The following is a 15,000-nucleotide window of genomic DNA, read 5'->3' as shown; positions in this document are numbered from 1 at the left end:
CCCAACCTAAAGCAGAACAACTGTCTTCATCAGGATAGCGCTAGCCAGCTAGCTAACGTTAGCTTACCTCAGAAGACTGCTCCTGGCCAGACTCCTGCGACGACTAACCTCGACAGCGCCACGGAATCCGACATCCGCAGTGCCACACACGGCCATCAGCTCGCTGTGTTTATGAAACGCTGATGATGGGCGATCACCGGGACGACATAGCCACGAAAACCGACGACGGGAAATGTCACGGGCCGGTTGCCTTGTAACCCAACTAGCACGGAGTAACGGACCCCGGGACCCGGATGCGAAACGTCACCATACACGCGCGCCGCCTCGTGGTCGGGAGTTGCCAGGCAACGGCTGCCTGTCGGGCGGCGTGCGGAGCGGTCATGGACGCCTCAGCGAAAGTCCGTGGCTTTGTCGCCGAATATAAACAACGTTAGCTACGTTACCTGAGCAGTATTTGTCTTTGCTTAGAAAACGGGCAGCTGAAAGATGATGTATGTGAGCCAGCGTTCTCTGGACCTCATGTTTTCCCTTGTAAGTACAGCAGTATCCAACATTAACGCCACAGCAGGTTAACGCTAGCTAGCGTGGCTACTGAACGGTAGCGTCTACCCGGCTAAGTAATCATTCTTCTCCATCATTTACATTTATATTTACATTTACGGCATTTAGCAGACGCTCTTATCCACAGCGACTTACAAAAGTGCTTTGTCATTTACTCACAGAACACATCCTAGCAGTACAGTAGGTCCGGCATCATCAACAGTAGCATTAGCGTCCTCTGAAACGTACTACGGTCGCCTGTGTTCAACACTAACATCCATTCTATGAGACACGCCATAGTACTTCTTCAGTGAACTGGGATATTGAATTATGTACCATGACATGAATTATGAAACTTTAATGCAAACAGTGAGGCAGCTTGACTCCTCTACCTGCAGACACATTACACATAGTAAACATTTTCCTCAAATCAGGCTCTTTCCCAAATTCAATAAAAACTGCGTTAATTAAACCCCTCCTAATAAGAAAAGCTGGGATCCAACTACAGACCTGTTTCAAATGGACTTTCATGAAATAATTAATTGAGAAAGTGGTCTTCAAACAACTGCCTAACGTTTGATCTTTTAACAGATATTGTGATAGTCAGGACTCCAGCCCTAGCACAACACTGACACGCCTCTTATAAGGCTTGTTAATAACACCAGTTCCCTTGTACATTTTGGAGAAACATTCTACAACTTGATCTTGGAGCTACCCATGACGCCATCCATCCTAAAACACTGCTAGACTTAAGAATGGAGTTGCCGAAATGGGGTTAGGTTATATCCGTATTTGTTGAACTAGACAAATATTGTTGAAAATATAGACAAATTAACTTTTAATTTGTTAAAACAAACAGTTAATTTAACGATTCATGTTTTAATATATTTTTCCTCTTTTAGTTCCTTTCAAATATTGTATTATTTAATTAATTTTCTTGTTAAATGTATTGATTCAAATAAAATGATGTAACTTCTCATTTTGGCAAAAAATATAGAAATGATGGAGCTTGTGATGTAAGAGTTCTGACTGAGTTTATTCACCTAATACAAGCTGAATAGTCCACTTGTACTAAACCCTAAACCTCAACCTACTGTCAGCACTAATGTGGAAACTCCAAACAACACGCCATGGAATCTTGTCCAGTAATGCATGATTAGATGAGTAACTACTTTGTGGTTTGACTAATTTTCTCTCGTCCAGATTCTGCTGGCCATGGTGCTGCTGTCCTGGGGGTACGTGATCTATGGCACACGCGTAGCTGCACAGTGGGAGCTGGAGAAGAGAGTGAATACCCAGCCGTGATGTGCAGCATCACAGCGTGGAGAAGCCAGTGTCCTAGGGGACGTGTGTGTACGCCATGCTAGTGCAGGTGCAGACACTGCTAATGTTCTTATATTCATTCTTGCATTCATATGGACTTGGCAAAATGAATGACCCCTAAGCTGATTTGCAGAGGTGTGTCTGTATGTTGGATGTGCCTATTTTTAAGAAATGCATTTTTAATGAAACATTTCCATAAATTTTAAGCAATTATTAAAAAAAAAAATCTTCCTTTACAACCGTTGACGTCTGTAGTAGAAATGATGTAAAAATAAATACCAGTTTCAACCACTAGATGACGCTCATCGTAAATAAAACGAGGGGCACTGCACAATGGCCGATATCCGCACAGCCGTGTCTGAGCTAGGCTTACGTTTTCGACTCTCTGACGTTTTGTCACTCTTGATGTTCTGTTCATTTTGATTATAAAGTTTATATACAATTATATATTATAAATTATATATTACTATAAACTTTATTATAGTTCATAAATACTAGCTATAAAGCAAAACCTCCTTGTCACTCTGCTCTGAATTGACGGTTTAAATTGCCTTTGAAGGTATGACCTCATTATGTTTCAGAGATGAAAGTGTTTTTCTTTTTTCCTGCAGGTGATTATAAATGCACAGAATTGTGAATGCCATGACAATACTTCGTTTGTGGCATGGGGCTTCAGCCAGGCCCTGTCCTACATCAGAGCTCTGTGTCCCCTTTCCTGGAGGCGCTTTGATCCCCTGCCCTGCTTGCCTCTCTGTGTTGTGATAATGAAATGAGTAATTGGATCCTGAGAGGGCCCTTTTGTGGCCTATGCGGTGCACACGCATTTAATTAGCACGAGCGCTTCAGACGGGCTCCTCGGTCCTCTCTCTGCCTGATTATGCTCCCATTTACAAACAGTAACAGACACTCATCCCCACCCCAGTCCCCCTGAGTGACTGTGGTTGTGGGGATCTGGGGTACAGGTGTATAACAGTAACAGACACTCATCCCCACCCTGGTCCCCCTGAGTGACTGTGGTTGTGGAGATCTGGGGTACAGGTGTATAACAGTAACAGACACTCATCCCCACCCTGGTCCCCCTGAGTGACTGTGGTTGTGGAGATCTGGGGTACAGGTGTATAACAGTAACAGACACTCATCCCCACCCTGGTCCCTCTGAGTGACTGGTTGTGGAGATCTGGGGTACAGGTGTATAACAGTAACAGACACTCATCCCCACCCTGGTCCCCCTGAGTGACTGTGGTTGTGGAGATCTGGGGTACAGGTGTATAACAGTAACAGACACTCATCCCCACCCTGGTCCCCCTGAGTGACTGTGGTTGTGGGGATCTGGGGTACAGGTGTATAACGGTAACAGACAGAGGTGTATGAGCGGCGTGTGTATCAGCTCACTCACTGAAATACACACTCACTGATGTGTTTTCTGACATGTTCACTGACACATGAAGCAGGACTAGTCTCTTGGAAGAGGGATGAAATGTATTAGTGGTGATTTCCCATATTAGTATTATTTTCCCATATTAGTGGTGTTTGGCCTCATGCTGCATATCTTAGTGTTTTTCTTGCTTACAGTACACCTGATTTATTTGATATGGGGCTTAATAATTGTGTAATAATTTAGTTGATAAGGCGAGTCATGGAATCTTTACCACTGTGTGAGATCTGTACATGTTTGAACTGAATTCAGCGCTCACAGCATGTAACATGTCCTCACCACAGAGAACCACACAACCCAGCTGGACCAGTCACATTGCATACACACTCAGCACACACCAGTTTCTCTCTCTCTCACTTGCACTCTTTCGTGCTCTCTCCACACACACACACACACACACACACACACACACACACACACACACACACACACACACTCCCTCTTTTTGTGCTCTGTACACACACACACACAGATGTTCTGTCTGGATGTGCTCTCTTTACACACCTCTACTCTTGGTACAACCCCCTGGATTAAGGAGAGCAGTGTAGCCACTGGTGAAGTTGTCGGTTAGACCAGCATTACGTCCAGGATCAACAGTGCTGCTGTGGTCTTTCTATGAGAACCAAACCCAGCCGTTCAAATGGAGGTGTAATTTTATTGTTTTTTATAGTTTAATTGTTATTATTGTTATTTTGTGTACTTTCACACCTGTAAAACCTCATGTCCCTCCAGCAAGGAAAGTAACGTTAGATTATAATGTCTGATAGAGTCCCAAATCTAAAAAGCTTGGTACTCTTGTTTGAGCATTAAAATGTATATATTTCCATCCACTGAGTAAGAATAACAGTATTATTCACTGTAGAGACATACAAAACTCTTCAAAAAATTACAAATATAAATAAATGCTAAATATCAATTGAGATAAATGTTAAAAAGTGTTAAAAAAGAGTTAGCAAGCTTTTGGCATTTGGCATGCCGTATCAAATGTCCAACCTTTTATAACAAATATATCAAATGTCCAGCCTTTTATAACAAATATCCAAACTTTAATATCAAATGTCCAACCTGTTATATCAGATGTCCAACCTTTAATGTTAAATGTCTAACCTTTTATAACAAATGTCTAACGTTTTATATCAATTATATCAAATGTGTGACGCAACAAGCCAAGATGGCACGCACCTGTACGGGGTTAATCGTTAGTGTTTGTCAGCCTATTTAAACCCCTGTCAGTGCGTACCTCACTGTTGCTCACTGTTCGCTGATGTATGTAAAACGTGTGTGTGGTCATTGTTAAATATTACTGTAGCGTGTGTGTGTAGTTAAACGTACAAGTCATGTCCTTCGTTAATGTTGTGTATGAGTGCCACTGTTGTCGTTCCTGTCTTATGTTAATAAATGGTACTCGGGCCAGCGGCAACATTACACCAACCTTCTATAACAAACGTATCAGATGTCCAGCCTGTAATAAGACCTGTGCGAGTGCTGGAGTGTGAACACACCTGGAGCTGTCTCACAAGTCCTGGCTTTCCTTTACCACTGACACTTGGTGAAAGGGCTTATGGGAGCCTGTTATTATTCAGAATGGGTGGGGGTACCTTGATATAATAATCATCAGAGTGCAGGGATTAACATTAGAAAGTGGTTTATACAAACAGATGCATGGACACAGGAGTCTGGCCAATCAGGAGCAGCCTCGTTGTTAGCTCTCGTCACCTTTGTGGGATTGGCTGTTACCATTGGCAACCCCAGAAGGGGCACTGAGACTATAGTATAACTCACACACTCTTGCATTTTCTGAGTTGTCATATGATTTTTAAAAAAGCTTGATTAAATACTGTTGATAATTGTAGGCTGTAGGATAGAAAACCATGAAAAATGTATATTTCATGATTTATTCATTTCTACATGAATATATATCACAACACTCATCTGATTTCACACTATACATGTGATCAGTTCTACTCTTAAAGTATGGGACTGCTTGTATCCTTAAATGATTAAAAAGATTAAAAGATTATATTTTACACATCTGTAATACAGAGCATTACACAATGCTTTAATACTGTGCACAAGATGGTACAGTTGTCTTTCAGTGAAATAGAGAAGCCTCGTGTGTAGACTAGTACAGATTTTCTCCAAGATTTTGAGCCACGATCTTGACAATGCTTTCCTAACTGTATATAGAAAGAGAACAGAGATACTAGCGAGTAGCGCTGATCTGGCACACCACATGTTCTATGTAGTGAATACAGTGTTCTACCTTCATAAAGAACATTTAGAGCACCCAGCCTGAGACTAAAGACTTAAGAACTCCTTTATTCCTCAGTCTACTCTGTTGCTTAACAAAATGACTGTAGTTAAACACAAACATGCAGCAACATTTCTAAGATGTGATATGTAACACCATAAAACAATTTTTTGAGTAGTAGGGAGGTTGTGTAAGTGTGTTGTTACTACGTGTACTGTGGAGTAGGGAGGTTGTGTAGGTGTGTTTCTATGTGTAAAGGTGTTCTGTGGAGTAGCGAGGTTGTGTGCATTACTATGTATAAAGGTGTTCTGTGGAGTAGCGAGGTTGTGTGCATTACTATGTGTAAAGGTGTTATGTGGAGTAGCGAGGTTGTGTAGGTGTGTTGTTTCTATGTGTAAAGGTGTTCTGTGGAGTAGGGAGGGTGTGTGCGTTATTATGTGTAAAGGTGTTATGTGGAGTAGTGAGGTTGTGTAGGTGTGTTTATGTGTAAAGGTGTTCTGTGGAGTAGCGAGGTTGTGTGCGTTACTATGTGTAAAGGTGTTCTGTGGAGTAGCGAGGTTGTGTAATTCTGCTGTAAAGGTGTTCTGTGGAGTGTGTAAATGTATACAAGGTGGGAGAAGTTTCAGAGGAATCTGTCAAAGTTTGTATCATGTATAAATAAAGATGATGGTACTGGTGGTGAGCATAGCATAATGATAAAGAATAGATAGATATTGCTAAACAAATCCCATAATGGGGCCCTAGACCATCTAAAAATTTTGAAAACCAACCTTTTGTAAACTAAACTTTAGTAAGCTTACCTTTTAAAGATTTTAAACAGTAAAAACAGTACAGCCTGTACTCAGAGAAGTCACAGGCATGTGTGTATTTTGGAGATGATGTTCACGTCAGTATGCTAAAATGAAATAAATAGGCTAGCACTAGTTGTGTTAGTTGTGTATACAGGCTTCTGTTTCCTAGTTGTATATACAGGGTAGAGTTTGTTAGTTGTGTGTACAGGGTAGTGTTTGTTAGTCGTGTGTACAGGGTAGTGTTTGTTAGTTATGTGTACAGGGTAGTGTTTGTTAGTTGTGCGTACAGGGTAGTGTTTGTTAGTTGTGCGTACAGGGTAGTGTTTGTTAGTTGTGCGTACAGGGTAGTGTCTGTTAGTTGTGTGTACAGGCTAGTGTTTGTTAATTGTGTGTACAGGCTAATGTTTGTTAGTTGTGTGTACAGGCTAGTGTCTGTTAGTTATGTGTACAAGGTAGTGTTAGTTGGACGCATGCTTGTTTCTGCAGACTAATGGGAAGGGCAGTGTTCTCTGTATAGATCATAGCGTTGGGACTGTAGACTCCAGGTTGGTGTACAGGAGGCAGTGTTTATGTGTAGTGTGTTAGTTGGGGTCGAACAGCAGGTTGTCATGGTCATGGTTGTTGTTACAGGGGAGCACTCCAGGGATGTCGGGGTACTGCTCTGTCTCCACTCTCCTCACTTCACTGCCCACCACCGTCTGCTTCCCCTCCAACCAGTATGTCACCATGTCCCCTTTCCCCTGAGAGAGGGAGAGAGAGAGAGAGAGAGAGGCAAGTCACATGTAACATTAGCCACCCAGAGACAAGCTGTACTGTAGGGGTGTCTTCTACATGGAGCTGTCTCACCTTCACCTGGAGAACGCCCCTGCAGGTGAGGGTGTAGCCCCCAATCTCCTCCAGCAGGTAGAAAGTACTGGAGCTACACTGGATCTTCAGCGCTGGCCGCCATCAACAACAAACAAACAGCATTATTAACACCCTTAACACCATCATTAATACCACTAATACCATCATTAACACCATTACACCAGTAACACCACCATTAACCCAATAAGTATGAGTGCATTTGTCAGCAACTGCACGCTCAGTAACAGGCACATTCTCCAGGATGAGGAGCTCAGTGGTTGAGTGGTTCTAGTGTCATAGAGGCACAAAGATGTCCTGCCTTCACTGTTGGACTCCATGCGGGACGCTGTGTTGACTGTGTCTCCAAACAGACAGTAGCGTGGCATCTTGGTTCCCACAACCCCTGCCACCACAGGCCCTGAACACATACAACAACTGCCATACTTTGGCTAATCCTATTGGATAAATAGCTATAACTATTGCAAGCAGTGGCTTCATCAGGAGCTGGGTCTGAGGTGTGTGTGTGTGAGAGAGATGGTGTTCCTGCCTGAGTGTATTCCTGCACGTATCTGGAGTAGTGTTTGAGGTTTGTGTGGGATCCTGAAGGTCTTGCACACAGACACTAGATCCAGAGCCATACTGGCGATCTCTGAGGCATGCAGGATTCCATTCTCACGGGGCACCCCTGACACCACCATATCTACACACACACACACACACACACACACACACACACACACAGTTAGAAGACTGTACAGCTACTTATTGAAAATGTTGAACGTGTTGTGCATTTCTATGCCTGTATCAACAGCCAGGTTTTCCAAAAAGGCCCTATCTCAAAAATCCTCATGCTATGGCAGAGCTGCTATTAGTGAATCTTAAGATTAAGTATAAACATTATGATGTGTCTGGGGAAGCAGGAGCCCAGAACAGAGAGTACCCCCCCCCCCCCCCAGAGCTCGTACAGGCATCTACATGACACGCCTCAACCACCCACCCACCGCCAGGCCCCGAGCTCATACATGCATCGCCGATGGTCTCCACTTTGTAGACGTCGTAGTTATCGATGATCTCATCAAATGTAGTGTAGAGTTTGTTCAGGAAGTCGACCACCTGGTAAGGAGTACTGCTGCTGGAGAGGTGTGTAAATCCCACGATGTCACTGCAGAAGAACACGTGATTATTACTCATTCAGTGTCACTGCAGAAGAACACGTGATTATTACTCATTCAGTGTCACTGCAGAAGAACCCGTGATTATTACTCATTCAGTGTCACTGCAGAAGAACACGTGATTATTACTCATTCAGTGTCACTGCAGAAGAACACGTGATTATTACTCATTCAGTGTCACTGCAGAAGAACACGTGCTTATTACTCATTCAGTGTCACTGCAGAAGAACACGTGCTTATTACTCATTCAGTGTCACTGCAGAAGAACACGTGCTTATTACTCATTCAGTGTCACTTTAGAACACGTGCTTATTACTCATTCAGTGTCACTGCAGAAGAACACGTGATTATTACTCATTCAGTGTCACTGCAGAACACGTGATTATTACTCATTCAGTGTCACTGTTCAACACACGTGATTATTACTCATTCAGTGTCACTGTTCAACACACGTGATTATTACTCATTCAGTGTCCCTGTTGAACACACGTGATTATTACTCATTCAGTGTCACTGTTCAACACACGTGATTATTACTCATTCAGTGTCACTGTTCAACACACGTGATTATTACTCATTCAGTGTCCCTGTTGAACACACGTGATTATTACTCATTCAGTGTCCCTGTTGAACACACGTGATTATTACTCATTCAGTGTCCCTGTTGAACACACGTGATTATTACTCATTCAGTGTCCCTGTTCAACACACGTGATTATTACTCATTCAGTGTCCCTGTTGAACACATGTGATTATTACTCATTCAGTGTCCCTGTTGAACACACGTGATTATTACTCCTTCAGTGTCACTGTTCAACACACGTGATTATTACTCATTCAGTGTCACTGTTCAACACACGTGATTATTACTCATTCAGTGTCCCTGTTGAACACACGTGATTATTACTCATTCAGTGTCCCTGTTGAACACACGTGATTATTACTCATTCAGTGTCCCTGTTCAACACACGTGATTATTACTCATTCAGTGTCACTGTTCAACACACCTGATTATTACTCATTCAGTGTCACTGTTCAACACACGTGATTATTACTCATTCAGTGTCCCTGTTCAACACACGTGATTATTACTCATTCAGTGTCACTGTTCAACACACGTGATTATTACTTTGTTCTCTTAATGTTGCACTTTTCATTGTTAGGTTCCAGATAGTCAAGCACTGTCATTATCACAGTAGTTAGAAAGTAATCTGCATATAGGGAGATGGTTGAATAAGTATAAATATTTCTCGTGATGTAATTTACATCATTAGTAATTGAACCAAATAGTTAATTGCTAAGTAGTCTGAAGCACAATGCAGTACTAAACGGTTAGCCCTGAAACATGAAAATAGCTTGCTGAAGTGAGCAGATGTGTGCGTTTGTGTTTGTGCTCTACCTGAAGTAGACCGTAGCGCTGACATAGCTCTGAGCCTGGCAGGGCTTCCCCTGTCTGAGGTCATCGGCTACCTGCTTGGGCAGCATACCTGTAAACCACGCCCACTCTTTCAGTACACAGGTATACGTGTGTGCATGTGCATAGCTGCTCACAAACCACGCCCAGTTGCTCAATGCACAGGTAAACATACTTTCACACTACAGAAACCACTCCCACTCAGTACACAAACGAATAGCAGCAGAGATCAGCCTGACCTTGTGGACTAGGGCAAAATGCCCCGCCTACCTCTCCCCTGACTCCTCCCACACTGTCCTCTACCTAGCCAGTGTATTAGGATGATGTAATATCTGTCTGTCACCTGAACTCTCTGAGCTATCAAACATTGACCACAAAGACTCTCTGTAGGCTCAGACAGATGTTAGAGCCCAGAGAGACAATGCGTGAAGTTCTTATCAGTCCTTAAGATGGATGTGTGAGTGTTTACAGTAGAGCAGTAGGTTTATTGGAGTTAAGGTGAGTGTTTACAGTAGAGCAGTAGGTTTATTGGAGTTAAGGTGAGTGTTTACAGTAGAGCAGTAGGTTTATTGGAGTTAAGGTGAGTGTTTACAGTAGAGCAGTAGGTTTATTGGAGTTAAGGTGAGTGTTTACAGTAGAGCAGTAGGTTTATTGGAGTTAAGGTGAGTGTTTACAGTAGAGCAGTAGGTTTATTGGAGTTAAGGTGAGTGTTTACTGTAGAGCAGTAGGTTTATTGGAGTTAAGGTGAGTGTTTACAGTAGAGCAGTAGGTTTATTGGAGTTAAGGTGAGTGTTTACTGTAGAGCAGTAGGTTTATTGGAGTTAAGGTGAGTGTTTACTGTGGAGCAGTAGGTTTATTGGAGTTAAGGTGAGTGTTTACTGTAGAGCAGTAGGTTTGTGTAAGTTAAAGTGAGTGTTTACTGTAGAGCAGTAGGTTTGTTTGACTTAAGGTGAGTGTTTACTGTAGAGCAGGCGGTCAGTCTTCTGTTTTTCATGCATCAGGTCCTGCGTCCGCTCAGCCACCAGAACCTCGAGGTGTTTGCTGTACTTCTCCATCTGCGCGCACACACACACACACACACACACACACACACACACACGCACACACACACACAAACAAACAAACAAACAAACAAACAAATATAATGAATATAATGACATATGCTGTGGTGATTCAAGAGCCTGTTGGGACCCTAGGCAAAAATTCACCGGGGCCCCCTTAGGGAATTCAGGTCTCATATTGTGAGTGCAAACTTTGCCACTGCTGTAGTTTGTGTGTCAGCCCTCGGGGGCCCCCCACTGGCCTGGGGCCCCCAGCAGTTGCCTGGCTTGCCTGATGTCAAGCGGCACCCCTGGGCACAATGAGGCACTGATGCAGGATGTTATGCTGGTGTGTTAGAATGATCAACCAATCTAGAGGCTTACACACTAAAAGCTCGATCCATGGCTTCTGCCCTGAGTAGCTTTGAGTTTTCCTGTAGTTATAGTCAGTGTAATGTGCACTACCGTCTGCTTTAGTATTAACTCGGAATGATCTCTGCGTGAGAATGTGTAATCTGTAGTTCTGCACATAATCTGTTTCTCCAAGACAATCAGGGCAGTATATCGACCCACATGTACAAACATTCCAGTGGATGTTTTCAACTATGTGTACGCTGTGTATGTCCATGTAAAACTCAAAGATGCAGGTTGTGCTGCACAGCGAGCTCATGCTTACACTCACAGAGAGTGAGTTGAGAATGCAGTGTTTGAAATAAGGACAGCTCATTTTACACTGAAGAGAAGAAACTCTGGATCAATAAATCTGACATTTACTGAAGGCTTTAAAGAGTGTGTGAGAGAGTGTGTATGTTTGTGTGTGTGAGAGAGAGAGAAAGAGAGAGAGAGTTTTGGCAGGATTCACCAGGTTCATCATCATATCCACAGGGCTGACTTTATGAGGATTGATTCGGTGAACGAACTTCCTGATTTGCTCAAAGCTGGGTCTGTGTGCAGGGTTATGAGAGCGACATCTACGAATCAGCTGATAAAAGATGCACAGAGAGACAGATCGTCAGACTGGAGAGAAAGTGCTTACTCTCTGTAGTAAAGTTTACCCTTACGATTAGAGCATACTGCACAATGTGCGTGCGTATGTGCGTGTCTAGGTGTGTGTGTGTGCGTGCGCGTGTGCGTGCGTGTTTAGGTATGTGTGTGTGCCAGTGTGTGTGTTTAGGTGTGTGTGTGTTTAGGTGTGCACGTGTGTGTTTAGGTGTGCGTGTGTGTGTGTGTTTAGGTGTGCGTGTGTGTGTGTGTGTGTTTAGGTGTGTGTGTGTGTGTGTTTAGGTGTGTGGGTGTGTGTTTAGCTGTGTGTGTGTGTATGTGTTTAGGTGTGTGTGCTACCTCTGCGTACTCTACAGGGCAGGGGCAGCTGTTGTCTGCTTTCCCAGAGATCAGCTCAGGGAGAGGAGGACACCAGGCACACTCCACTGAGCTGTCCTCCACCTGAGAGGAGAACAATGAGCAGAGAGAGAGAGAGAGAGAGAGAGAGAGAGAGAGAGAGAGAGAGAGAGGAGAACAATGAGCAGAGAGAGAGAGAGAGAGGATGAGAAAACTAGAGTCATTTTTGTTGATTACACACACACAGTACAATATCAGGAAGTACAAATCCTCACCGGCACAGGATCATTCCTTGTGGCGATCTCCAGTAGAATAATTGAGTAACTAAACAGTAGAAAAGAAGATCGTTATTGGATCACTTCATGTTTACTGAATCAGTGAACGTGCTGATGTGTGTGTGTGTGTGTGGGGGGGGGGGGGGGTTAAGTGTGTTTAAGGGTGTGTGTGTGTTTGCATGTGTGAGCATGTTTTGTGTATTTGCCTTTGTGTGTGTGTGTATGTGTGTGTGTGTGTGTGTGTGTGTGTGTGTATGTACCTGAAGACATCGCCTGCAAAAGTGGGCTCCATGCTGCCGTTCTGTGATTCAGGAGGTGTGTAAACCTCTCTCAGTCTCATCTGGTAGGTAGTGAGGGGCTCAGTGCAGTCCTCCCGCCGGTACACACACAGACAGTAATCTAACACACACACACACACACAGAGAGTAATCTAACACACACACGCACACACACACACAGACAGTAATCTAACACACACAGACACACAGTAAACAAACACACACACACAGATATACACAGACAGTAATATAACACACAAACACAGTAATCTAACACACAAATACGTACACACACACACACAGACAGTAATCTAACACACACACACAAACAGTAATCTCACACACACACACACACACACACACACACACACAGACAGTAATCTAACACACACACACAGACAGTAATCTAACACACACACACACAGACAGTAATCTAACACACGCGCGCACACACACAGTAATCTAACACACACACAGACAGTAATCTAACACACACACACAGTAATCTAACACACGCGTGCACACACACACAGTAATCTAACACACGCGCACACACACACACACACACACAGTAATCTAACACACGCACACAGACACTAATCTAACACACACACAGACAGTAATCTAACACACACACACAGACAGTAATCTAACACATACACACACAGACAGTAATCTAACACACACACACACACAGACAGTAATCTAACACATGCGCACACACACACAGTAATCTAACACATACACAGACAGTAATCTAACACACACACACACACACACACACACAGTAATCTAACACACGCGTGCACACACACACAGTAATCTAACACACACACACACACACGCACACAGACACTAATCTAACACACACACAGACAGTAATCTAACACACACACACAGACAGTAATCTAACACACACACACACATACAGACAGTAATCTAACACACACAGACACACAGACAGTAATCTAACACGCGCACACACACAGTAATCTAACACACACACACAGACAGTAATCTAACACACACACACATGCAGTAATCTAACACACACACAGACAGTAATCTAACACACACACACAGACAGTAATCTAACACACACACGCACACACACACACACAGACAGTAATCTAACACACACATGCGCACACACACACACACAGACAGTAATCTAACACACACACACACACAGAGTAATCTAACATACACACACACAGACAGTAATCTAACACACACACACACAGACAGTAATCTAACGCGTGCACACACACGCACACACAGACAGTAATCTAACACACACACACACACACACAGAGACAGTAATCTAACACACACACACACAGACAGTAATCTAACGCGCGCACACACACACACACACGCACACACAGACAGTAATCTAACACATACACACAGACACAGAGGCAATAATCTAACACACACAGCACAGATGGGTCCCCCCCCCACAGACGTGTGTGTCCCCCACAGACAGGGGCAGGATTAGTGAAACAGAGTTTGGCTGTTGTAACCCTGCACCTGTGATCTTGCAGACCCAGCGGTCGTCGATCACACAGTTGTCTGATTTGAGACGGCCGTGACAGATCTTGAGCTGGTGGAGGTAGGACATGGCACGTGCTATATCTGTAGCAAACGAGAACCTGCAAACAGCCACGCAGCGTCTCGCACACTGGACATGTCCACCGGTAGGACAGCACAAACATAACGTTTGCAGATCCTTTTAGACATGTTCACAAATTCACACGTGTGTGTGTGTGTATGTGTTTGCGTGTGCATGCATGTGTGTGTGTGTGTGTACCTGAATCCCCAGTTCAGTGGAATCTCATCATTCAGCAGCACATCATTCAGGCTGCCTTTGGGACAGTACTCTGTCACTAAGGCAATGTTGGGGACCTCCACACAACCTCCAATGAACTTGCACAGGTTAGGATGGTCCAACTCCCTGGAAACATCACAACAAACCAGGGCACAAAACACTGCAGTCTACACTGTGTTAGTCTACACAACACTGCAGTCTACACTGTGCCACGGTTTACACTGCTCTTCACTCTGGCAACACAAAAGCTAAAAACAAGGAACATTAAATGGTATGAAAATGGAACACATCACTATATATATAATCCAGACATGTAACCCAGTCTTTTAATATAATATGCCTTTGTGAAGTAGTTGGGTTTGTAGCTTATGTTACCTCATGCCCAGTAATGCTCAGTCATACGCTGGTCTTTTTAAGATACCAGCGTTAACTCAAGAGTGTGTGAAGGTGAGTGTGTGTGTGTGTG

General features: G+C 43.6%; 2 protein-coding genes and 1 long non-coding RNA gene across 4 annotated transcripts in view; 1 reads left to right on the top strand and 2 right to left on the bottom strand.

Moving 5' to 3' along the window:
• The window catches only part of toporsb (topoisomerase I binding, arginine/serine-rich b), a 5,319-nt gene extending 5,061 nt beyond the window's left edge, over nucleotides 1–258 (bottom strand). Inside the window, exon 1 of one of the 2 annotated variants that reach the window (XM_035521235.2) lies at nucleotides 68–258. The gene's annotated coding sequence lies outside the window, so the exon portion shown is untranslated. The remainder of the gene's footprint in view (nucleotides 1–67) is intronic. The other variant, XM_027030458.3, reaches the window with a different exon arrangement.
• A 37-nt stretch (nucleotides 259–295) lies between these two features.
• On the top strand, nucleotides 296–2,157 carry LOC113590355 (uncharacterized). Its single transcript, XR_003412094.3, has 2 exons — nucleotides 296–531; nucleotides 1,744–2,157. It is a non-coding gene; the product is annotated as an uncharacterized LOC113590355 (long non-coding RNA).
• Nucleotides 2,158–3,239: 1,082 nt separating this feature from the next.
• The window catches only part of LOC145652764 (atrial natriuretic peptide receptor 1), a 19,981-nt gene continuing 8,220 nt past the window's right edge, over nucleotides 3,240–15,000 (bottom strand). Inside the window, exons 11-23 of the mRNA XM_081703959.1 lie at nucleotides 14,517–14,660; nucleotides 14,237–14,358; nucleotides 12,686–12,824; nucleotides 12,426–12,474; nucleotides 12,154–12,255; nucleotides 11,675–11,794; nucleotides 10,734–10,827; nucleotides 9,758–9,845; nucleotides 8,209–8,348; nucleotides 7,734–7,886; nucleotides 7,506–7,604; nucleotides 7,187–7,278; nucleotides 3,240–7,080 (exon numbers count right to left, since the gene is read on the bottom strand). Of these exons, the coding sequence (XP_081560085.1) occupies nucleotides 6,922–7,080; nucleotides 7,187–7,278; nucleotides 7,506–7,604; nucleotides 7,734–7,886; nucleotides 8,209–8,348; nucleotides 9,758–9,845; nucleotides 10,734–10,827; nucleotides 11,675–11,794; nucleotides 12,154–12,255; nucleotides 12,426–12,474; nucleotides 12,686–12,824; nucleotides 14,237–14,358; nucleotides 14,517–14,660 (1,501 nt within the window). The 3' untranslated portion in view covers nucleotides 3,240–6,921. The remainder of the gene's footprint in view (nucleotides 7,081–7,186; nucleotides 7,279–7,505; nucleotides 7,605–7,733; nucleotides 7,887–8,208; nucleotides 8,349–9,757; nucleotides 9,846–10,733; nucleotides 10,828–11,674; nucleotides 11,795–12,153; nucleotides 12,256–12,425; nucleotides 12,475–12,685; nucleotides 12,825–14,236; nucleotides 14,359–14,516; nucleotides 14,661–15,000) is intronic.

This window comes from Electrophorus electricus, chromosome 21 (assembly GCF_041902795.1).
Source record: "Electrophorus electricus isolate QZ-2024a chromosome 21, ASM4190279v1, whole genome shotgun sequence".
Taxonomy (NCBI): domain Eukaryota; kingdom Metazoa; phylum Chordata; class Actinopteri; order Gymnotiformes; family Gymnotidae; genus Electrophorus; species Electrophorus electricus.
Note: the sequence above shows the minus strand (reverse complement) of the source record. Positions and strands in the feature narration are given on the sequence as shown.